This window comes from Rhincodon typus, chromosome 6 (assembly GCF_021869965.1).
Source record: "Rhincodon typus isolate 14 chromosome 6, sRhiTyp1.1, whole genome shotgun sequence".
Classification (NCBI taxonomy): domain Eukaryota; kingdom Metazoa; phylum Chordata; class Chondrichthyes; order Orectolobiformes; family Rhincodontidae; genus Rhincodon; species Rhincodon typus.
In genome coordinates, this window is record NC_063337.1 from 35413469 (window position 1) to 35437826 (window position 24358).

A 24358-nucleotide genomic window follows, 5' to 3' on the forward strand; every position below is an offset into this window, starting at 1 on the left:
TCAAAACGTCAACTTTCCTACTCCTCTGATGCTGCCTGGCCTGCTGTGTTCCTCCAGCTCCATACTGTGTTATTTCTGACTCCAGCAGCGGCAGGTCTTACAATGAATAACTGACTGGCTGCTTGATTCCCAAATTATCTTCCTACAATTAAAGTGGCTGTTGATGCAGTTTTAATGGCTTAGCATAATTTGCTACTGCTAAAACCAGTGCAGTTGTCAGTACAGCTTCCAAGCTGTCAAAGACTTTCTGACACTGCTCTGTACGTTTGAATTTCTTGCCTTTTTAAGAAAAAAAAATCAAGGGAGCCACTATAGTACTGTCATTTAAAACAAAACATCTGATTTGAATCCACTCATGCCTATATATCTCCAAACATCTCGTGTTGGCTTGGGCACAGTAAAATCTTTTTGCTTTTCTAGGTACTACTTGGCTTGATGCCACCGATGGCCCAAATAAACAATTTCTGCTCTGAAAAACAAAATGTTTAAACCTGTCCATAAATAGTTTATCTTTTTTGTTGGAGGGATAAGTCAAAAGCCTCTCCCTTTTGGGATAAATATCCAGAAACTCCAGTAATCTGAAGAAGATCACTTCGAAGAATTCTCTTCTAAGTTCTGAGCCGCCATCTCCTCAGGCATTGCTACTTCTGCAATAAGTCTTCTATTTCCAGCAATGAGCTTTATTATGTCCAATTTTATTAGAATGGAAACTTATTATTTTTTGACATCACTTTTTAAAGATTCTATCCTTTCTCCTTTTATTATTTTGTTTTTCCTTCTATTTGCTCCTTAAAGCTAATAACTTTTCCATTCTCAGATTGTCTATCCTCCAGTTTCCTTTTTGAATTCTCATTTGACCATTTTCCTACATGTAACTGCCTGTATGAAATATCATGGGTATTAGCTAGTCTGCTGCTTTTAAGGATCTTTACCTGATGCTCATTTAAATTAGTCTTAGTGATTACCAGAATACTATTTCGAAAATTCTTCCATAATCATGATTTACCTCAATTTTAAAATTTCTGTCTAGCTTCAGTGATCAAAACATTCACCCATTGCATATATCTTTTTCCCATGTAAATTCTATAAATATCTGGTTATATTTCATTCTTATCGTTATACATTCTAATTGATGAGCATCAAAGTCAAGCTCAGGAGCCTTGAGTATTAACCTTTTAACAATGTTATAATCTGCAAACTGCACATCTGACAGACTGGTGTTCATATCCATAGTTGTTAAATATCTTTTGGCTACTTCAACTTCATAGCTAACTTTTGAAATGAGGCATAATACCTTTCAATTCCATCCTCTTGTAAATTTAGGCACTAAACTTTTTGTTTCCATTTCAGTTCCCATTTCTTTCTGTTGTTTTCTTCTTTCTCCTGTTTTTTCCCCTCTAATCCAAGTCTCTCCATTTGTAATGGAGTTTCAGTAATTCTGGCTGTAATACATCACTTTCAGGTTTCTTTCCTTACCTCTAAGTATTGGGTACTCATTTTAATTGAATAATTCTCACAAGAACCTGTTTTTATTTCTACCTTCAATTTGTCCACCAACACTCTCTTTAGTCTTAGTCTATGATTTCAAATCTTCCACTGTTGCATCTTCTACTCACAGAAAAATCTTAGCAAAAGTCAAATCCTTTTTTTCACAACGGCACCTGATTTTATGTCCAGTACCTCCATGAAATTGTTTATTTAAGGGATACCTCTTTAATTCAAAGAAGTTTGATCCTAGATGAGCCCCACTTTATGATCCCAGTTCATGTTAATACTGGACAGTGGACATTCAAAGTGAAACATGACTTGTTAGATCCTCATTTTGTTTTTGTGTACTGTAGAGATCAGGGTCTGACACACCCACAAGATGCTGCTAGTGTACTTTTAATACAAAAGAAAAAAATGCTTACTCAAAAACAACAAAAAGATTTTGATTCTGCCTGGGGGAGGGGTAGTAGAGGTGGGAAAGTATATGGGCGAGCACTTGAAATATCATAACATTCAAGACCTATGGGCCATGGATGGGAAAGTGGGATTAGTGTAGAAGTGATTTTGTTTTGGTGCAGACCCATTGAGCTAAATGGTCTCTTCTGTACTGTGTGACTCAAAACTTGACAAAAGAAAAGTTGGAAAAGATTCAAATTCACACTCCCCCTTTTCTCCAACAATATAGCCTTCTTAACACACAAAACAGAAAAATAATTAAACTTAGTTGTAGATTGTATTTAGCCGTGCAGAAGCAATATAAAATAGAGGTTACAATTGCAAATGGTGCAAAAGTAGAAGGACCTATGTGTATATGTGGGAGTACCTACCTATATGCTAGAGCTGATGGCAAAACCAAAACTGTCTGCCAAGCCTAAAGCATGTAAGGCCCTAGTCCAAGAGTTGCTGTTTGCTGATAACTGCCCTGGCATCCTACTCTGATTCATAGATTTGGTCTGCAAGGCATTTGGACTGACAATCATAGAACATAGAACATAGAACAGTACAGCACAGTACAGGCCCTTCAGCCCTTGGTGTTGTGCCAAACTTTTACCTGAAACCTAAGGACTATCTAACCTCCACCACTACCTTATACTATCTACCATATGCCTATCTAATAGCTGCTTAAATGCCCCTAATGAGGCCGACTCCACTACCCTCTCTGGCAATGTATTCCATGTCCCTACCACTCTCTGAGTAAAGAACCTACGTCTGATGTCTCCCCGATATCTACCTCCTTTCACTTTAAAACTATGTCCCCTCGTAAAAGCTACCTCCACCCCAGGAAAAAGTCTCTGGCTGTCTACTCTATCTATACCTCTGATCATTTTGTACACTTCTATCAAGTCATCTCTCATCCTTTGTCGTTCTAAAGAGAAAAGCCCTAACACACTCAACCTTTCCTCGTAAGACCTTCCCTCCATTCCAGGTAACATCCTGGTAAATCTCCTCTGCACCTTTTCTAACGCTTCCACATCTTTCCTGTAATGATGTGACCAGTTACTCCAGATGTGGCTGAACCAGGCTTTTGTATAGCTGGAGCATAACTTCGCGGCTCTTGAACTCAATCCCTCTATTAATGAAAGCTAACAGACCATACGCCTTCTTAACTCTATAAACCTGGGTGGCAGCTTTCAGGGAACTGTGAACATGAACCCCGAGATCCCTCTGCTCCTCCACACTGCCAAGAATCTTTCCGTTAACCCTGTATTCTGCTTTCAAGTTTGTCCTTCCAAAATGAATCCCTCACACTTTTCAGGGTTAAACGCCATCTGCCACTTCTCAGCCCAGCTCTGTATTCTATCAATGTCCCTTTGTAACCTAGAACAGCCCTCCGCACTGTCCACAATGTGACCCACCTTCGTATCGTCCGCGAACTTGCTAATTCACCCTTCCACTTCTTCATCCAAATCATTTACAAAAATCACAAATAGAAGAGGACCCAGAACAGATCCTTATGGTACACTACTCGTAACTGAGCACCATGTTGAATATTTTCCGTCCACTACCACCCTTTGTTTTCTAAGGGTCAGCCAATTCTGAATCCAATCTGCCACATTTCCCCCTATCCCATGCCTCCTTACCTTCTGCATGAGCCTACGATAGGGAACCTTATTAAAAGCCTTACTTAAATCCATGTATACCACACCACTGCTCCACCTTCATCCACGTGTTTGGTCACCTCTTCAAAGAATTCAGTAAGGTTTGTGAGGCATGATCTACCCCTCACAAATCCATGCTGACTATCACGAATCAAACTGTGCCTTTCCAAGTGATCATAAATCCTGTCTCTCAGAGCCCTTTCCAATAATTTGCCCACCACTGACGTAAGACTAACTGGTCTGTAATTTCCGGGGTTATCCCTGTTCCCTTTTTTGAACAAGGGAATGACGTTTGCCTCTTTCCAATCTTCCGGCACTATACCCGTGGACAGTGAGGACGAAAAGATCATCGCCAAAGGCCCTGCAATCTCATCCCTCGCTTCTCATAGAATCCTTGAATAAATCCCATCAGGCCCGGGGACTTTTCTATCTTCAACTTCCTCCGAATTCCTAGCACATCTTCTTTACTAACATCAACCTCCTCTACCCTACCTGCCTGTTTCACAACATCCTCCTCTCAGTTGTGAATACTGAAGAAAAGTATTCATTAAGGACATCTCCTATCTCTTTAGGCTCTGTGCACAAATTCCCTTTCCAATCCTTGATCGGCCCTACCCTTTCTCTGATCATTCTCTTGTTCTGCACGTACGTGTAAAAAGCCTTGGAGTTTTCCTTGATCCTATCCGCCAAGGTTTTCTCATGCCCCCTTATTGCTCTCCTAAGCCCTTTCTTCAGCTCCTTCCTGGCTAACTTGTATCCCTCTAGAGCCTTTTCCGTTCCTCTTTTCCTAAACCTTACATAAGCCTCCTTCTTCCTCTTAACCAATCGTTCGACCTCTCTCGAGAACCATGGCTCCCTCACTCGACCGCATCTTCTCTGCCTGCTAGGGACAAACATATCGAGCACATGCAGTATGCATTCCTTAAACAATCTCCACATTTCTGTGGTGCTCTTCCTTGACAGCATCTGTTCCCAATTTATGTTACCCAGTTCTTGCCTAACTGAATTGTAATTACCCTTCCCCCAGTTATAAACTTTACCCTGCTGTATGTACCTATCCTTATCCATGACTATCGTGAAAGAAACCGAGTTATGATTGCTACCGCCAAAATGCTCTCCTACCAACAGGTCTAACACTTGGCCCGGTTCGTTGCCAAGCACCAAATCCAAAGTGGCCTCTCCTCGTGTTGGTCTATCTACATACTGTCAGGAATCCTTCCTGAACGCACTGGACAAAATCTGCTCCATCTAAACTATTACAACTAAAATGTTTCCAATCAATATTTGGAAAGTTGAAGTCACCCATGACTACAACCCTGTGACTTCTGCACCTTTCCAGTATCTGCCTCCCAATCCGCTCCTCTATTTCTCTGCAACTATTAGGGGGTCTGTAAAAAACCCCCAACAAAGTGACTGTTCCTTTCTTGTTCCTGACCTCAACCCAAACTGACTCTGTAGACATATCATTCTCGAACTGCCTTTCAGTAGCTGCTATACTCGCCCTGACTAGCAATGCCACTCCCCCACTTCTTTTCCCACCCTCCCTATTTCTTTTATAGCATCTAAATCCCGGAACTTCCAACAACCATTCCTCTCCCTGAGTTACCCAAGTTTCTCTAATGGCCACAACATCGTAGTTCCAAGTACCGACCCATGCTCTAAGTTCATCCGCTTTATTTCTGATACTTCTTGCATTGAAGTATACACACCTCAAACCATCTCGGTGTCCGCAATTACGCTCCATCGACCGCATTTCTTTATAAATCACCTCACTCCCTGTTGTGTCTGTTGGAAGGCCGAATACCTCATCCTCTGAATTATAAATCCGGTTCCCTACCCCCTGCCAAACTAGTTTAAACCATCCCGTACAGCTCGAGCAAACCTCCCTCCCAGGATATTTGTGCCCTTCCGGTTCAGGTGCAACCCGTCCTTACTGTACAGGTCCCACCTTCCCCAGAATGTGCTCCAATTATCCACATAATGGAAGCCCTCCCTCCTACACCAGCCCTGTAGCCACGTGTTTAGCTGCACTCTCTCCCTATTTCTTACCCTGTTAACCCGTGGCACTGGTAGTAATCCAGAGATAACTACCCTGTTTGTCCTGGACTTCAGCTTCCAACCTAATTCCCTGTACTCATTTTTCACATTCTCAGTCCTTTTTCTACCTATGTCATTGGTACCGATGTGCACCATAACTGCTGGTTGCTCACCCTCCCCTTAAGGATCTTGAAGACACGATCTGAGACATCACAGACCCTGGCGCCCGGGAGGCAATGTACCATCCTTTCATCTCGTTCGCGTCCACAGAACCACCTGTCTGTGCCTCTTACTATTGAATCCCCCACTACAATTGCTCTCCTATTCTCCCCCCTTCCTTTCTTTGCCACAGGGTCAGGTTCAGTGCCAGAGACCTGTCCGGTATGGCCTTCCCCTGATAGGTTGCCCTCCACCTCCCCCCCCCCCCCCCCCCCCCCAAAAAAAAAAAACCAGCATCCAAAGCGGTATACTTATTATTGAGGGGAATGGCACAGGGGATCCCTGCACTGTCTGCCTATTCCCTTTCCCCTTCCTGACAGTCACCCAGCTACCTTTTTCCTGTAACTTGGGTGTGACCACCTCCTTATTACTCCTCTCTATCACCCCCTCAGCCTCCCAAATGATCTGGAGTTCATCCAGCTCCAGCTCCAGTTCCCTAACACGGTTTTTGAGGAGCTGAAGTTGGGTGCACTTCTCGCTGGTGAAGTCAGAGGGGACACCAGCAGTGACCCTTACCTCCCACATCCTGCAAGAGGAGCATGCAACTGCCGTAGCTTCCATTCCCTCTACTCAAGATTTCCAGAAGAAGAATAAAAAAAAGCCTTGCCTTACTGAACCTCCACACAGTCTTTTTTGGTTAGGGGAGGAGGTCAGGTGGGGCCAATGCCCGAATTTATCTGTTTCTTCCTGGATCGCGTTCCCTTCACATACCCGCTGCTGAAAACAAGAAGGCCGCTTGCTGCACGAGGTAAATTTTTATACAGGGAGAGACAAAAACTGCCTTACCTTCCCATCGGCACTGTGGCTCGTGCTGCTGCCGCTGAAAACAAGAGCAACCAAACAATCAGCACCAGGAGGGCCAAAGGTTTAGGCAAGGATTGAGAAAATTCACTTTGCATCAACATTGACAACCTATTCTGGAGATGCAACTAAATTGGATTAGCAATTGCCAACAACACGTCCCTTGCTTTTCTAAATCAGCACTAGGACTAATAAAGCCACAGATAGCATATTGAAGTTGAGTTGTCAAATGTGAAGCAAACACAAGCTAACAGAAAATACAAAGCTCTATATGTTCCAGGCTTCATTTATCAACGCCCTCTTTTAAAGAAGCAAGGCATGAACAATTTATGCAAGCTATGAAAAGCAGATGAATAACTTCCATCTCTTGCCTCAGATAAAACATTGAGCATCTTCTGGCATGACAGAATGCTTAACATGGAAGTGCACTTGTATATAGGCATCTTCCTCTGCATACATGCCCTCTTGAGTAAGTGTCAAGTCCAATAGCTGGATCATGCAAGTTCAGTGGGCGTCTGCTGCATTCCAAAAATATGCTCAAAGGCACGTTTGCTATCACCTGCACATGCAATACAAGGATGATAGAAACTGAGACTTTAGGTGAGTTGGAGTCACTGGATGAGAAGACCTCATTGTTGACTAGAGTGCCAGGAGATGAGCAGTCAGGAATGGCCTGGAAAAAGCAAAGGGTGAAAGCAGTTGTTGGATAGCAGAAAAGAGAATCTGGTAGAAAGGAAATTCATCAGTCTACCTTTGGCCAGCATTTTCTTCCTGCAGCTGGCACAGTTGAATTACCACCTGGCAGATTGATATCTACAGCTATTTTTCCCGAGATGTATGCACACCATCAGCTGAATCATAAGGCCTAAAAGATTCCAGGCTTGAAACTTGGGCTAGGGAGAGGGACATTCCTTTGGGATTCTTGATTGCTCATCTTTTGAACAAATTGTGTATGTGCATATGTGTTGAGCCTGCTCCAACATTTCAATATGATCGTGGCTAATAGAATCATAGAATCCCTACAGTGTGGAAACAGGCCCTTTGGCCCAACAGGTCCACACCGAACCTCAGATCATCCCACCCAGACCCATCCCCCTATACCCACCGAATCTACACATCCCTGAACACTAAGGGCAATTTAGCATGGCCAATCCACCTAACCTGCACATCTTTGGACTGTGGGAAGAAACCGGAGGAAACCCACGCAGACACGGGGAGAATGTGCAAACTCCACACAGACAGTCGCCCGAGGCTGGAATCGAACCCGGGTCCCTGGCGCTATGAGGCAGCAGTGCTAACCACTGTGACACCGTGCCGCCCCAATTATTAAGCTCAATACTGTAATCCCACCCATCTTCCCCCATATCCCTTGATCCCTTTAGACATGAGAGCTATAGTTATGTCCTTCTTGAAAACACAATATTTTGGCCTGAACTACTTTCTGTAGTAGTGAATTCTACAGGCTCATCATTCTCTGGACGCAGAAATTTCTCCTGATCTCAGTTTAAGGACAGGGGTAAATGTTTTAGGACTTTGATCCCTGGTTCTGGACTCCCCCCATCATTAGGAACATTCTTCGTGTATCTAACTTGTCTAGTCCTGTTGGAATTTCGTAGATTTCTGTGAAATTCTGCCTTCATTCTTTTAAATTTCAGTGACTACAATCCTAACTGACTCAATTTCTGCTCATTATAATTGGTCTGCCATCGCAGGAATTAATTTGGTAAATCCTTGTGGAGACTCTTGTGATTTACAGAGTATTGCTGTATGTAGAACAATACTCCTGTAAACAGTCAATTTTACAAGTGAGAATTTTTCCAAAGTACGATAAGTTGATAAACTTCAAGTATCAGAAATCATTTGTTACCTTAATTCTTACTGTATGTCATGTTCTTTACGATAAGCGGTTTACATTCTCTATTTCATTACAAAGTCAAGATGATGATCACCAGTATAAACACAGGGAAATCCTAGTAGCCATCACATGTGAAATACTACTTATCAATATTTTGAACAGGTAGTTGGGTGGCAATGATTAATTATGGTCATGAATCTATTGTGATAAGACCAGTTCTGTTAAACTTCACTTGGTTGAACTTGCCTCCCCTGCTTTATTTATCACTTAAATTATGTATTGTACAGTATTAAATCTGAATTATGAATTTAAAATGTATATCTTTGTATTAGTATGGAGCATTGAAAAACCAAAGTGCTTTCTCACAAAATAACAGCCTTTTCAACCTATAATTGTTTACTTCTGGATCCAAGGCAGTGCAAGATTCACTGTTTTCAGTGACTTGTTCAGAACTATTCTTGACCAAAAAGAATGATGCTTGTTCAGTCTTTTTCAGTGACTATCTAGATAATTGGGAAGAGTGGAATATTCTTCTATTTTTTAAGTTGAAAAATTTGTCAGAAATGTTGATCAAGTGCCTTGTTACCTCATACTGCAGTCAGTTCCAGCCTTAACTATCATTCAAAGCATATTTCTGTTGTGGTTTAACATCAGTATTCAGTGAAAATTGAGATAAGAGTGTAAGGTTCATGTGCAGGTAACGTGAAACTTGGAAAAGGTTTTCTTGTTTGAATAAATTGTCCAGTCTTGATGGGGCAATCTATTATAAAGAGAGGGAAGTTAATATTAATGGATCCAACTCTTATTTGCATTACACTACAATGTGTATTAATAACACTGATTATAGAACACTCCAGAACTAATTGTTTCGTTGCCTGGTTGAAGTAGGATGGTGAGAGTAAAATGCATTGCCTTATTTTTCAATTTTGCCTGGTGTTGAAAAGATGGACTTCTGTGCGACAGCAGGTTTCAACAGATGTTGGCCATCTGTCATCACACCATAAGCAGTTGTGCAACCTTTAAGAATATCAACAAAATGCTTGACTCTTAAACCTCGCAACTGAGACCCAATCTGCCCTTATTTGTCCGATGTTCATGTGCATTTGCCAGTAGGAGTCAGTGATTAAGCAATTGGAACTTAATTTTGTTTATATTTTCTTAATTCCCATCTTTATTCAGAAATCCAAAGACCAGTTATGTTATTCATTCTAGCATTCTGGTTGTGTTTAATGACTTGAGAGCAGCCTTCCTGACTTATATTATTCAATATAAGTTCTACTCGAAATGGTAAACCTATTTGGAAGGCTTAATATTTGATCATGTGATCACCATGCAACAATGTCTACAATTAATTTATTCAAACAAGAAAACCTTTTTCCAGGTTTCATGTCACCTGCACATGAACCTTACACTCTGTTATCTCGATTTTCTCTGTGTACTGATGTTGTAGTAATGTTTTCTTTCTGGTGATCTTTCATAGCATTTTCGCAAAGAATTGTGCGAATGTGGAGGAGCTCACAATCACAGGAATTTCTACCCCAGTGATTTCCTTAATAAAAAGCTGAAAGAGCTGCGGATGTTTTAATCAGAAACAAAATTAGAAATTGGTGGAAAACTGGGTGGGTCTGGCAGCATCTGTGGAGAGAAATCAGAGTCAAACCGAAATGTTAAATGACCTTTTCTCAGAACTGGGAGCGTTTTGAGGAAGGGTTACTCGACCTGAAACGTTAACTCTGTTGCAGTAATTTCCTTGTTTCTCAGTTCTCTCAACCTGAGTTTTTTAGAGACATTAGATGTCTGCAGCATGGAAGTAGGCCCTTTGGCCCAACTTGCCTATGCCACCCGGTTTTCACAATTAAACTAATCCCATTTGCTTGTGTTTGGTCCATATTCCTTCATACCTATCCCATCCATGTACCCATCTAAATATTTCTTAAATGGCGAAATTGTGCTCTCTTCCACCACTACCTCTGGCAGCCCGTTCTGGACACTCACCGCCCTCTGTGTGAAAGAATTGCCCCTCTGGACTTTTTGTTATCTTCCTCCTCTCACCTTAAGCCTATGTTCTCTAGTTTCTGTGCAGGTATATACAGAAGCATGAGATAGAGCACATTTAAGAGCTTTTAAGACTGAAGGAAGGATCATTATGCAGGAATATAAACATAACCTGTCTTGCCACAAGACAATATATGAAGTGACTGCACTTTGCCTGTGATTTGTTGTGAAGTTGAGCAATGTTGAATATGAACAGAATAATGGTACTTATCCCTCAAAAACTTAACCTCAATTGAAATGGTCTGCAGAAGCATCTTCATAGCCCTAATCCAAGATAACAGCACTGCACAATGCTTTTAAATGTACATACAAAAATTAAATCTATCGCATCTGCAAAAGGTCAGTAGTACAATACCTAAGGAATTAGAAAACTTCTCTTTCCTCCCCCAAAATCTGAAACTTAATGCTGTAGCAAGGCACTGCTCACATTGCTCACCAGTCTTATTTCCTGCTAAACAGCGTTTATTTGCTAGAGGATTAAGGATTGTCTGTGACATTGGATTTATCTATTGGAATGACCAGGCATTGGGAAGTATTTTTATTTCTAATCTCTAGGAGATTGATTCTGCACTTTGGGGTAGGTCCTGGCCAGTCTTTATGGGTTGACTGATACTAACTTAGCAATTTCAAAACTGGATTTAGGTTTCTTGGGTTCATAATGTAACAGGAGTTTGTGGTTAATGCAGTTGTGCAAATTTGTATGAAAGTGCTGGATAGAAAACAAAATCTGTCATTCTCTTCTACATCTTATTGTTCAGTATATTAATAAGTGGACATTTCATTGGGAGAATGTGTGTGTGTCTCGGAGACTTGAAATTTAGAGAGGGTTAACCCATGACATAAACAAAACTTTATACATCAGCTGGAGAGGTGAGGGGTGTGTGGCAATGTTGTTGGGAGTTCTCTTTAGAGGCAAAATCTGAACACTTGAATATTTTAATTTACTAACTATCATTATGCGCAATATGCTTATTTTTATATATTTGACTAAATCTCATTTGCAAATTATCAGTGATTACAAATAAGGATTTGACTTCATTGAATCTTATTGCCTCTGCTAACTGAGATGTGATAAGCCACAAATGATAAATAATAAATTATATCTGCCATTACATTGAGGATGATTTGTGGAGTTATATTACACACTAGAGAGATGTTGTGTACCTTGGGCTCTAATTTACAATCGTTCACCAATTACAAGAGGCACTCTGCTGCAAATCTTTACATTTGTATTTTGATATGCATGGTGCAGAGTAGCTCATGCACTGTTATCAGTGTGCAGTAGATATCTGACTTTAAAGCCTTGAACAGTGCAGAGGTAAAAGTACAGTAATGGAATCAGCATGGTGAGTCATAATGTTCAAACCTCGGCTCAGTGTAGCTGAAGATTGCCAGAGGCTGATGTGTTTTAGTATTTTTAAAAAAATTAAAGGATTAGGCATCCAAATGACTACTGTTAATAAGTACTGTATAATATTTCAGTGCATGTGCAGGACACCGATAACTCTGTCTGACCATGAGGTAAGCACCACGATAAATAAGGTTGAAGCACTAATAGAAATTGCTGGAGAAACTCAGCAGGTCTGGAACCATCTGTGAGGAGAAAGGAGAGATAACGCAGTGTGGAGCGGGAGGAACACAGCAGGCCAGGCAGCATCAGAGGAGTAGGAAAGTTGACGTTTCGGGTCAGGACCCTTCTTCAGAAATTCAGGAGAAAGCAGATGCTTTCATTTACGAAGTATCAAACTGCTTTCTCTCAAAAGGAGCTGTCAGACTTGCTGAGTTTCTCGAGCAATTTGTTTCTGTTTGATTTCCAGCATCCATAGTTCTTTGTTTTATTTTAGTAAATAAGGTTGGTTTTAGTGTTTTATTCAGTTGTGTTTTCTTTCCTTCTACATCCTCTGCAATCACTAGTTAATAACTGAATTTAAAAGAAGTGAGTTTAATTGAAGTGGTTTAAAGGATTTTAAAAAAATCTTTTTTCCTCAGCCTCAATAAATGTTCACAGTTAGTAACTGTTAAGAGGCTTCTAACATCTTGAGTAATATTTATTTTTAAAGTTAAATTTAACAAGTAACTATCCCTTTTTTTTAACCTGTATGTAATCCTTAAGTGAAACACTTGAAAGCTGGGGTTTTGCCTCTGAGCGACACCAATACAGTAAACTCCCAGATCCAATAATTACTGTGGCTCATCTAATTTCATCTGAGTTGTAGGAGTGCTGCATTTAGCTCCGACTCAACCAAATTAGGGTGTTGAGAAACTATAAGGGTTCCCACCACTATTCATTGTATAATAACTTAGATCAGAATATCAGGTGGATCCTACAATGTACATTTTCTTAATGTCTTTTATGTGCAATGTCTGTTTTTAACCATTTCAAGAGTTTAGCATTGAAATGTATGTGCATGCAAAAAAAAATTGCTTTATTACTAGTATCAATAGACTGATGTTTGAAAATATAGGAATTGTAACTCTGAAAGAAGTAATGCTAATAAAAATGATGATACTCAGTGTTCATATTTGAAAGGTGTCTTCTGAAGATCAATGGACGAATCAGCTCCCTTCCGCAGAAGACGAAAAGACTGATGGACAAAAGTTTGGGCAAAAAAGGTGGAACTCCTGGAAAAGCAGGCAACGACAACGACCTCTTTCAGATTATGGTCAATTCGCTAGCAGGAAGTTTTCTATCCCAGAAAATGGTTTGCCTATTCAATCTCAAAAAATTGACACTACAGAGAATGAAGTCACCATTGTTGACTCCCAACCAGAGAAATGTGTCAGTATTCAGCTCCACAGAAATCAGAAAAGGAGGCCAATCTCCATAATTGGTGGGGCCAGTATTTATGGGAATAATCGCTCGGAGGAAATAGTGGATCTTCTTACAATACAAGTAAGATGATTTCCTTTTGCTGCATCAAAATCAAACTTGACTGCTCTGCCTGCTGCTGCTTCATCTTTGGCTGAAAACTTTTGCTTCAGTTCTTCCAGAAACTCTGGAAAGGAGTGTGGGATGTTTGCTGTCCTCTGTTCTGATTCAGCTATTCGTATTCTTGCAAATATCTCTTCAATACTTTTGCCAAAAATGACATGCCCCAATAAATTTGCTTTTGAGTTGCACTTGAATTTCTTGCCAATCTCTTATTTAGTGAACTGTTTTGCTGAAGTAACAGTTTTGAAAATTGGTGAATCCATAAATCTGATGAAGACATGACGCTTGTATACAATTGTACTGTGCCATTTAGTGAACAATTCATGTGTTTTAAAATATGTCAAGTGAAAGTTTATTGATATAATAATCCATAGTAATCTATCAGGTATCCATAAAACAATATCCTTTCAGTACACCAACAGTCAGCACAATGTTTTCGCTATTAAGATAAGAATAGCAAAATATTGGTTTTAAATTATTTGTGTGGTGAATGTCTGTTCATATTGGTGAGAATTGTAAATTGCTACAACACCTTGAATATGACCAGATTATTTATATAGCAAAAACAAAACTCTGTATGATAATCCGTGAACAAAAGTGCATTATCTGAATGTAAAGGAGCAATTGGCACAAATGTTCTCTCAGTATTTAGAAAGGAAAAAAAGCTAATGGTAGGAATATGTCGTTGATTACCACATGGTAAAATTGGCGTGGATATTCTGCACTGTGTATGTATGTGTGTGTGTGTGTGAAGTGCGCCATAAAGATTAGTTGGAGAAAAGTTTGTTTGTAATATTGGGGAATTTTTGTTATCCTGTCATAAGACTAGGATTTGTTTTGAGGAAAATCTGTACAAATGTAAATGTACATGCAGAATACTGAGAGGTCTGGATAGAGAGGACATGGAGAATATTTTTCCGCTAGGTGGAGACACTAGGACCTAAGAGCAGAGCTTGAGGTGAAGGGACGACGTTTCGAACTGAGATGAGGAACTTCTTTAGCTAGGGCGTTGTGAATCTGGGGAATTCATGGCTGCAGAAGGCTGTGGGTGCCATGTCACTGAATACCTTTTAGGGGAGATAAATAGGTTCTTGATTAGTAAGGGGATCAAAGGTTAAGGAGAGAAGGCAGGGGAGTGGAGTTGAGAAACATATCACCTGTGATCGAATGGCAGAACAAATTCAATGGGCTGAATGGCCTAATCCTGCTCCTTTATCTTATGGTATTGAACTCCTTGAATAACCTTTCTGTAATGTGGAGGTGCCAGTGTTGGACTGGGGTGGACAGGATCAGAAATCATACAACATTAGGTTATAGTCCAACAGGTTATTAGTCTAACACCTGAAGGAGTGAGGCTCTGAAAGCTTGTGTTTTCAAATAAACCTGTTGGACTATAACCTGGTGTCATGTGATTTCTAATCTTTCTGTAAACTGCAGGCTAGGGAACCCGTGAGATAGTGTTATTGGAATGTTGGTAAATGAAGCGGGATGTAATAAGCCAAATTTGAAATGAGGACCTGTTTGAGACCAGCTATTCAGAAAGTTGTTCATTTTCATGGTAATATGATAGAGCAAAAAATAAAAATTATGAAGAAATTGGATTTTAATAAAGCAGACTTTGAGTAGGGAACATATGGGGCAAAATGCTAGTCCGAATTCCTTCTATTGATGATTTTGGCAAAATGTTTAACACTAATACTAGTACCTGCACCTTTTTTTTTATACTGTTGGAAGGAATTTCTCATTCATGGATAAGGAACCGGGGTTTTTTTTTGTCTTTTACTCTGATCATTAAAGCCAAACCTAGTACCTTACATAATCTGAGCACAAAAAGAAGCCATTTGGCTCATATTTCCTTTTGTTCCCCAAACCCTGAAAATTAGCCCAAAATTAGCCATCTTCATGTGCATATTGAACTATGCCTTTCAAAAGTTCCGACTGGAATCTGATTCCAACACCGTTTCAGATTGTGTGTTAGTGATTCCAATCTTAACTTTCTGCTTGCAGGAATGGAGGCAGGAGGTGGATGTGCTGCAGTGTGGTGGGCCAGACAGTAGTTTCCTTTTGATTTAAAAATCGTTAAATGCCTAGCACTGATGTGGATATTGGTGCTTTCTTGACCATACAACTTTGGGGAGGTAAATTACAACAATATGCTATGAGATGAGCTGTCAATCCATAATTCTTGATCAGAAACACAGTGCTGGAGAAACTCTGGTGTGGCAGCATTTGTGGATGGAGAAACAAAATTAATGCTTCAAGGCTGATATGATTTCTTCAGAACTGGTAAGGTTTGGCAAAGTGATCAGGTTTATACTGTTGACCAAGTGAGAGGAGAAGTGAGTGAAACAGCTGGAGTAGGTGTCCAGAGTAAAAGGCTAAGGGAGTTAATGGTGCAGGTTGGGAATCCTTTATCTAAAAACTGGTTTTCAGATAAAGGGTATTTTCAGCTTTGGGGACCGCTGTCGTCTATTTGGTTCCTTTTTAGAGTTATGTGAAAAATTTTTTTTTCTTCCAATGGATCTAAAAGCAAAATATTTTTCCAAAAGAATTAAGCAGACCTGGCAGATGTGCGGAATTTGGCCCTTTGGACAACAAAACTTTGTTGATAGGTCTGTTTGGGCCAGAACTCGGTGTGTTTACAGATTTGTTTGGGTCTGCTACCAAAAACATCTTTAGTATTTGTGTCTTTTCGGTTTTTGGACATACTGATAATGGATGCCTGATCTGTAGTAAAATAATGCGAATAGTAGATGAGAATGGAAAATAGGTCAGGTCAGATAAGAGCAAACCCTTGCAAATAAGGCATTGGTGGAGAAAAATGGTGTAATCAAAATGGGCAACTGTAATCATGTTCTGAAATTTTTGAACTCAAATGCTGAGTCCTGAAAGTAGAAAATGAGATGTTGTTCCTCCAGCTTGGGTGCGATTGCTTTGTTATCAAGTCTACCCAAAATATGTGAGTGTGTGTTAATATCAAATGACCAGGTGTGGATATGGGATGTTGTGGCAACATAACCTGCCAGTATTCGCTGTTTAGGTTGAAATATGATGAGTAGAAGATTGAAATATGATGGAAGACAATTGCCTGGATGGCAATTGCCCAGCACCAATTGGCATCATAAGGCAGAGAGCAGATGATTGATGCAAAAATATGGACCAAGAAATTGTTGTGAAACTTGAAGTGGTAAATTAAATATCTGAAGTGTTTGAATTTTGTGGATCAGGAACTGTTGGAAGTTGGTTTACTTTCAGTGCTGAGCTGACTACCTCACTTTAGATGGCAGTTGAGATTTTAAAGTTGGTTTCCAAGTCCTTTATCAGAAGGAAAATGCATATTAATAGCTCAGCTTCTGATTGCTACCTAGTTGTCCATGAATAAAAATGTATGAATGTGAACTTGAATGTAATGCATTCTACAGTTGAATATTCTACTTTAGCTAACAATAGGAAAAATATTAATTCTGTAAAGTACTGGAAGGCAGACAGTGTGCTTGAAGATTATGCAGAGTCATTCCCCTCAGGAGAGTTGAAGAGATTTTTGCAAGGTTGAAGTTACCACATGGAACAAAATTAATGTGCTTTATTAGTTTAATTTTTAATATTCATCAATTTTCCCCTTCAAAGCCTTTTAAGCTTTATGTAACATTTAAAAAGTGCAGTGTTAATTCTTTTTCTTTGTGTGGATGGTTAGCTAAAAGCTCTTAGACATCAGTAATTGCATTTTTAATGTTGGAGCTTTACAGCTTATCAATAAACAGTATGCAGGGTGCAGTGTTTTCGATCTGCTTTGCTTCCAAGGAATTGGAAGCTGAAGTAAGTGGCGTTGTGTACCATAGCACTGTGCAGGTCAAAGGCTGAATGCACAGTGAAACAAGCCCACAATAAGGTTTTATTTGGAGTTAACTTATTTGTTTCTTGGTGAAATTTTAGTTGAATGGGTTTGGAAAAGAGCAATTTTTTTTCCTAGTTTAGTACAGCTCTCAGATCGTATTTTCTTTTGTATCATTTATGGCCACGAGAAACCTTTACGTAAATTTATTCTAATTTCAGAGCTAGGAGGAGTTTTGGTTGCATTACTTCGGTAAGGCATTCCACAAGGTTCTGCGTGGTAGACTGGTTAGCAAGGTTAGATCACATGCAATACAGGGAGAACTAGCTATTTGGATACAAAATTGGCTCAAAGGTAGGAATCAGAGGGTGGTGGTGGAGGGTTGCTTTCCAGACTGGAGGCCTGTGACCAGCGATGTGCCACAATGATCGCTGCTGGGTCCACTGCTTTTTGTTGTTTTTATGATTGATTTCGATGTGGACATAGGAGGTATGCTTAGTAAGTTTGCAGATGATACCAAAGTTGCTGGTCTAGTGGACAGTCTAGAAGGTTACCTCAGAATGCAACGGGACCTTGAACACATGGGCCATTGGGCCAAGGAGTGGCAGATGGAGTTAGATTTAGATAAATGTGAGGTGCTGCATTTTGGTAAGGCAAATCAGGGCAGGACTTATATATTTATTGGTAAGGTCCTGGGAAGTGTTGCTGAACAAAGAGACCTTGGAGTGCAGATTCATAGTTCCTTGAAAGTGCAGTTGTGGGTAGACAGGGTAGTGAAGGTGTTTGGTATGCTTGCCTTAATTGGTCATTGCATTGAATATAGGAATCGGGTTGTCATGTTGTGGCTGCACAGGACATTGTTAGGCCTTTTTTGGAATACTTTATTCAATTCTGGTCTCCTGCTATAGTAAAGATTTGGTGAAACTTGAAAGGGTTCAGAAAAGATTTACAAGGATTTTGCCAGGGTTGGAGGGTTTGAGCTATAGGGAGAGGTTGAATAGGCTGGGGCTATTTTCCCTGAAGTGTCAGAAGCTAGGGGCTGACTGTATTGAGGTTTACAAAATCATGAGGGATATAGACAAGGTGAATAGCTATGGTTTTTTCCCCCAGGGTAGTGGAGTCCAAAACTAGAGGACAAAGGTTTAAGGTGAGAGGGGAAGGATTTAAAGAGGATCTAAGGGGTGACTATTTCACGCAGAGGGTGGTGCATGTATGGAATGAGCTGCCAAACAAGATGGTGGAGGCTGGTACAATAACAACATTTAAAAGGCATCTGGATGAGTATATGAATAGGAAGGGTTTAAGGGGTATATGGGCCAAATGCTGGCAAATAGGACTAAATTAGAGTCATAGAGATATACAGCATGGAAACAGACCCTTTGGTCCAACTTGTCCATGCCGACCAGATATTCTAAATTAATGTATGAGCTATGAACCTGCACTCTGCTGGACCTTACCTTTAAGTGTATAAGTCCTGCCCTGACTTGCCTTCGCAAAATGCAGCACCTCACATTTATCTAAATCTAACTCCATCTGCCACTCCTTGGCCCATTGGCCCACGTGTTCAAGGTCCCGTTGCATTCTGAGGTAACCTTCTAGACTGTCCACTGCACCACCAATTTTGGTGTTTTGGAATATTGGTTGGCATGGATGAGTTGGACTGAAGGGTCTGTTTCTGTGCTGTACATCTCTGACTCTGACAAAGTTAACAATCTCTGTTCAAAGTAAACCTAAATTACCTTTTCATGCCTAAATAATTTACATCATAAAAATAAAATTTGGAGTGTGTTTTAATGCACAAGCGGATATTTCCAAGTAATTCTATGTAATATTTTGAGAAGTTTCCATTGTGTCTTTCAATATTTCTCTGGTGTGTGTTCAGTGTTCCTACAAATATAAATGATCTACAAAGGAAAAATATAAATGTATTCCCTCATCTTTCCTAAAAGTTGGAATTAGCAGATGGCTATTAATGGAATTTTCTGGTCTGTGTGCCCTAATGTCAGTTTAAAATTTAACATGGCATTACTTACAATTGCCTTAAGCAAGTTAATGATGTCAAACAGAACTGCAGCATTAGTTACTTGTATTAATACTTTACCTATGAATTAACTGTTGGAATGCACTTAGAGATCGGGTATATTGGCAGAGGCACTGGTACAGTGTTGAGAAGTTCACTTACGATTTATGTCTGTTTACCTACAGTATCATTACAAAAATGAGATTTATAAGATTGTTGTGTTTTGGAACTCTGTTTTTAATTTAGAGTAAAATGAAGGCAGTCATGAGTCATATTCTGAAGATAGCCTGGCAAAATGCTGAGTTGATGTGGCTGCTAAAAATTAAAATGTGTGATGTTTGCTGCAAAGAAGAGATAAGGTGTTCAGATTTGGAGACAATGGCAACATCATCTTTGCTTGAAGTGGAGATGGCTTTGCCTGGAAAAGAGTTTCTAAGGTATCCCTGAAACTCCCCTTCAGTTTAGCAGAATTGGCAAGAGGGGGAGAAGCTAGAAACTGCGTAGTCTCTATGGTTTGCTGTATAGGAATGTGGGTGAGAGCTCGTTGCCTGACCAAAATGACCAAAGTTGTGAGGGTTTAAATGAGGTTGGAAGGTTTGCCTTGCTCACACTATAGAGAGTCACTAGGAAGATACCCTCACAGTGGAAGACAGTCTGGAATTTAAAAGTTAGAAAGCTAGTAAAGGAAAGCAATGGAAGCAAACCTTTGGCAGCTAAAAATCACTTTGGACTGGATCCTGGAAAATCAAGAAACTGCTTAAGGGAAAGTTAGGTATACTTATGAAATGAGTTTTTCAGTTATGGTAGAAGTGAAAGGGAAAATTCTGTTCTGTACCTTTTAAGGTATAAGTGAACTGCAGCAATAGGACTGGTTGTTTACAATAATTCTGGAAATGAAATCTCACTGTCCTCCTTTTAGCTATTGAAACAATATCAATTTATTTTTAAATTTAACAGCCTCTGCAGTAGAAACTGTACAGGCCAGTGCTTACCGCATTTTTTCCCACTGACCCCCATTTTGAGGTTTGAAAATAGTTGCAATCCTATGGTGAGAATTCAGAGAGCAGAGGCCTGTTGGAAAGGGGCACAGGTGTTCTAACCCACTCGGGGCCATAATCTCTACTTTGCGAAGCTGTGCTATCGGTTTCTTAGTAATTGTAAATCTGATTCATTAACCAGGAAGACTGAAGAACTTATGAATATGATACAAATACAAAACCTTTCGTAATCAGATTTACACTCTTGGTTCAATAAAAAATAATGTAAACTATTGTAATCTTGAATAATATACCTTCAGCTTAAAAGACTATTCAAACCAACTTCAAAATGGTTTTGCATCTTGGAATCTCACTAAAGTGATATGCACTTTAACATGTACGTTTAAAATAAATTTTCTTTAGCTGAATATTCTGACCTCTACTTGTGGGTGGAGTTGGTATTTTTTAATCTAACATAATATATTTAATATTGTTTGTTTTCAGCCAGTTGCTCGGCCACCTGTTCCCTCACATCAGGTACCACCATATAAAGCTGTGTCTGCCAGACTTCGGCCTTTCACTTTCTCCCAAAGCACACCCATTGGCTTAGATCGGGTTGGGTGTAGACAGCATTTGAGAACATCAAATTGTAAGTAGTGTGTATCTACATTGAGCAGTAAGTTGGAATGTAAACTGTAAGCATGCAATAATTTAAAATCCATCTGTAATGTACTGCACATGCTTCTGAAAAAAATACTCCTCTTCTGAAGAACAGATGATATTTTCCAGCCCTCACTTCATCTAACCTCCCCCCAGCCCCTCCTCATTTTGCCCTGGATTATTCAGTATTTTTGAAATGCCATTATTATCTTTTACTCTGAAGACTGATGCAAAGTATTTGTTCAATTCCTCTGCCATTTCCTGGTTCCCCATTGTTATTTCCCCGGTTTCATTTTCTAAGGAATTTATGTTTGAATTTGGCCTCTCTTTTTATATATTTAAAGAAGCTTTTACTATCCTTTTTGTACCATTTACTAGATTACCTTCAAAGTTTACTTCTTTCCTCTAATTTTTTTTATGGTTGTTGGGACGTTTTCAAATGCCAACAATCAGGGAGACCAGAGTTTAAGGACATGAGGTAGGCTATTTAGGTCTGAAACGAGGAGACGTTTCTTCACCCGTGCAGTGATGAGCTTGTGGAATTTTCTGTCATCAAAACTGGTAGAAGCCAAAACATTGAATGTTTTCAAGAAGGTGTTAGATACTGTTCTTAGGACTATAGGGATCAAAGGATGTTGGGGGTAAACAGGAACAGGATACAGAATTAAGTGATCAGTTATGGGCACATTGAATGGTAGAGCAGACTCAAAGTGCTGTATGGCCTACTCCTGATCTCTTTTCTATGTTAGCCGTGGCTTTGGGCAGGGAACATAGCATTCAGAACTCCCAAACGGCTGTAGAGAACCGTATCTGTTCCCCCTAATCATACTGTTCCTACCTCTACTGTGATCCTGTTTCCAGTTGCCATTTGAATGGTTCAATGTGCCATGGTGCTGTGGTCAGTTTGCTCATTCTGTCTGCAGTTCCTACTCTTGTTCTACATAGCTTGCAAGAACCTCGTAACTGTTGAACAGTTGCTTGAATGCTACCCTTTGGATCCCTTACCAACCTAATCTGCAGTTGCACCCTCCTGTCCCTGATCACAGACCAAATTTGAAGGGTATAATTTGAGGGGTGTGACCATCTCTTGAAGTAAAGTGTCCAAGTGACTTTCTCACTCCATGACGTCATGCAATGTCTGCAACTTGGGCTTCGCTCCCCAACTCAAATCCAAATTTTCTTGAGCCGCAAACACATATTACAGATGTGTTTGCCATGGATGACCTTGGTGTTCAGCAGCACCTGAAGTGCCATCAGTGTTGTATTTTGATTTAGTTAATTAATTGCTTACTCAGAATTTCTGCAGTTTACACTTGAAGAATCCCTAACTCTTTACATTTTGTTTTAATGCCGGTATAAATCTTATACTTAAGTTATTTTTCAGAAAAAAGAGAGAGAAGTAAAGATCAGAGACTTCAAGACAATCTGAAAATTTTACTTTTACGTTAAAGACTAGGAAGAGTCATGAATCCTATTCTCCAATCTGCAGCTTTCCTTGCACTTACATTATTGTTGGCCTTACAGATCAAGAGGCCCACATGTAGTGCCTTTTATCCTCTCCCACTCATCTCCTTGCTCTGGAGATTTTATTACTTGCAGTAAATCTTACTTAAAGCATCTCTTCTCTCCTTTGCACTGAATTCCCAGATATACTTACTGAACGCACCTGTCTCTCTCAGACAAAGTCTCCCTTGCACTGATTGCTTTTTATTTACTGTCAGATTTTAAAATCTCTTCCGTATATAAAGTTTTAATGAAATGCTTTTTAGCTTTACTCCCTGCTACTGTAATCAGCACTTCATTCAGGCACTATCCTACAGGCCGTTGTAACTTGGTTAAAGGCTATTAGTTCTAGGTCTAAATCTGACTTTTGCTGTAAAATTGAATTTGAAAAAGATTTCCCAGTTGAATCCCTACTTTGAACCAAATTCCCTGATGTACTCACTCAGCCTCTATCTTACTCCATCGAAGTCTCCACATTATCTGTGCTCTTTACTTGAAATGCTGTGGAGGGTGGTCATCGGTTTGAAAGGTTATCTCTTTCCGAAAAGGATTGAATGTTCTGTTTCTTTGAAAGTAGGTTGGAGTGAAACCACATCCAGAAATGTCCTCTTGAAGCCACAAAGGGAAACTCTCTCAGGCATCTTTATGATGCATGCTGATCTTCTATGTGGAAGTTCTGTGGAATCACTTTGTTACTAAATATGATATAGGTGAATTTAAGAATAGAAGCCAAGCTTTCTACTGGCTTGAATCAATAATCTTATCACACACCCAAAGAAGTGGGATCCTTGGATTTCCGAAGAAAAGATTTTTGGTTTTGCAACTAAAATATAAGATGTATACCTTGCCAAATATTGGTTTATCCAATCCTGAGTTGCACATTGCGAGATACTGTGTGGTGAGACTTATGAATAAGCTTGACGTGATCCAAAGATATACTGCATGATCCTGTATGTCCTCTACACTAGTGCTGTATACTTGGTAAAAGGATTTCGATCACAAATCTTTGATCAAGTGAAGGAGCGAAATAGATTGACTGGTATGTTCAATAGAATATGGAACAAATTAATGGGTATTAGCAGGAACATATCCTCTGGGAATGACAAAATATGAGGTAGCCATCCATAAAAACTAAAAAGAACATTTTTTTTCCCAGGACAGTACATCAGAAATGTTTATTCACATGGACAATTCCACAATGGAACAATCTGCCAAAGGAAGTGGTCACAATCTCATGACTTGAAATCTCCAAGATGCATCTTTAGATTATTTCCTTTACAAGTTTTAATTATCAGATGTACCATTTTATACCTGTTGCATTTCCCATAAAAATGTTGACAGAATACAGACATAGTCTGTGATCTTGCACAACTGAAGCAGAAGCAAAAGTTATCCTTGTATCGCAATAGGTTATGCAAGGTCATCACAGAAAGATGATCTTGCATTTAAAAAGAAATTAAGCAGTTAAAGACCAAATTGGTTCTACACTTCCATAAGAACAGATGCCAGTTTTGATATATTAGAACTAATCAAAATAGTGAAACACTGCACAATAACAGATGTTTTAAAGGCAAATAGAAATTTATTATGGAGAACTATATGCTCAAGGTTGAGGCTTGGGGACCCAAAGGATGCATAATTCATCCTATTTAGTGATGGTTGTGATGTCAAACTTCTCCATGGATACTAAAGTACAGCTGATATTCTAATATTTTTGTTGGGTAAAAGTGGAAAATGTCCTTTGGCCCAAGAACTGAAGCAAATAAAAAGGCTGGTTAAAAGTACATTAGCTGCAGAAACACAAGGCTGTCTTGGAAATAATAGATAAAGTATCCCTTGCCATTGTTTAAGGGACCATTCTATACATTGTGAATTCTGAG

General features: G+C 39.7%; 1 protein-coding gene across 1 annotated transcript in view; it reads left to right on the forward strand.

Annotated features, from left to right (window-relative positions):
- Positions 1–24358, forward strand: part of LOC109917764 — a 222244-nt gene that overhangs the window by 150951 nt on the left and 46935 nt on the right. The window contains exons 3-4 of the mRNA XM_048597929.1: positions 13085–13447; positions 20820–20964. Coding sequence (XP_048453886.1) covers positions 13085–13447; positions 20820–20964 — 508 coding nt within the window. The remainder of the gene's footprint in view (positions 1–13084; positions 13448–20819; positions 20965–24358) is intronic.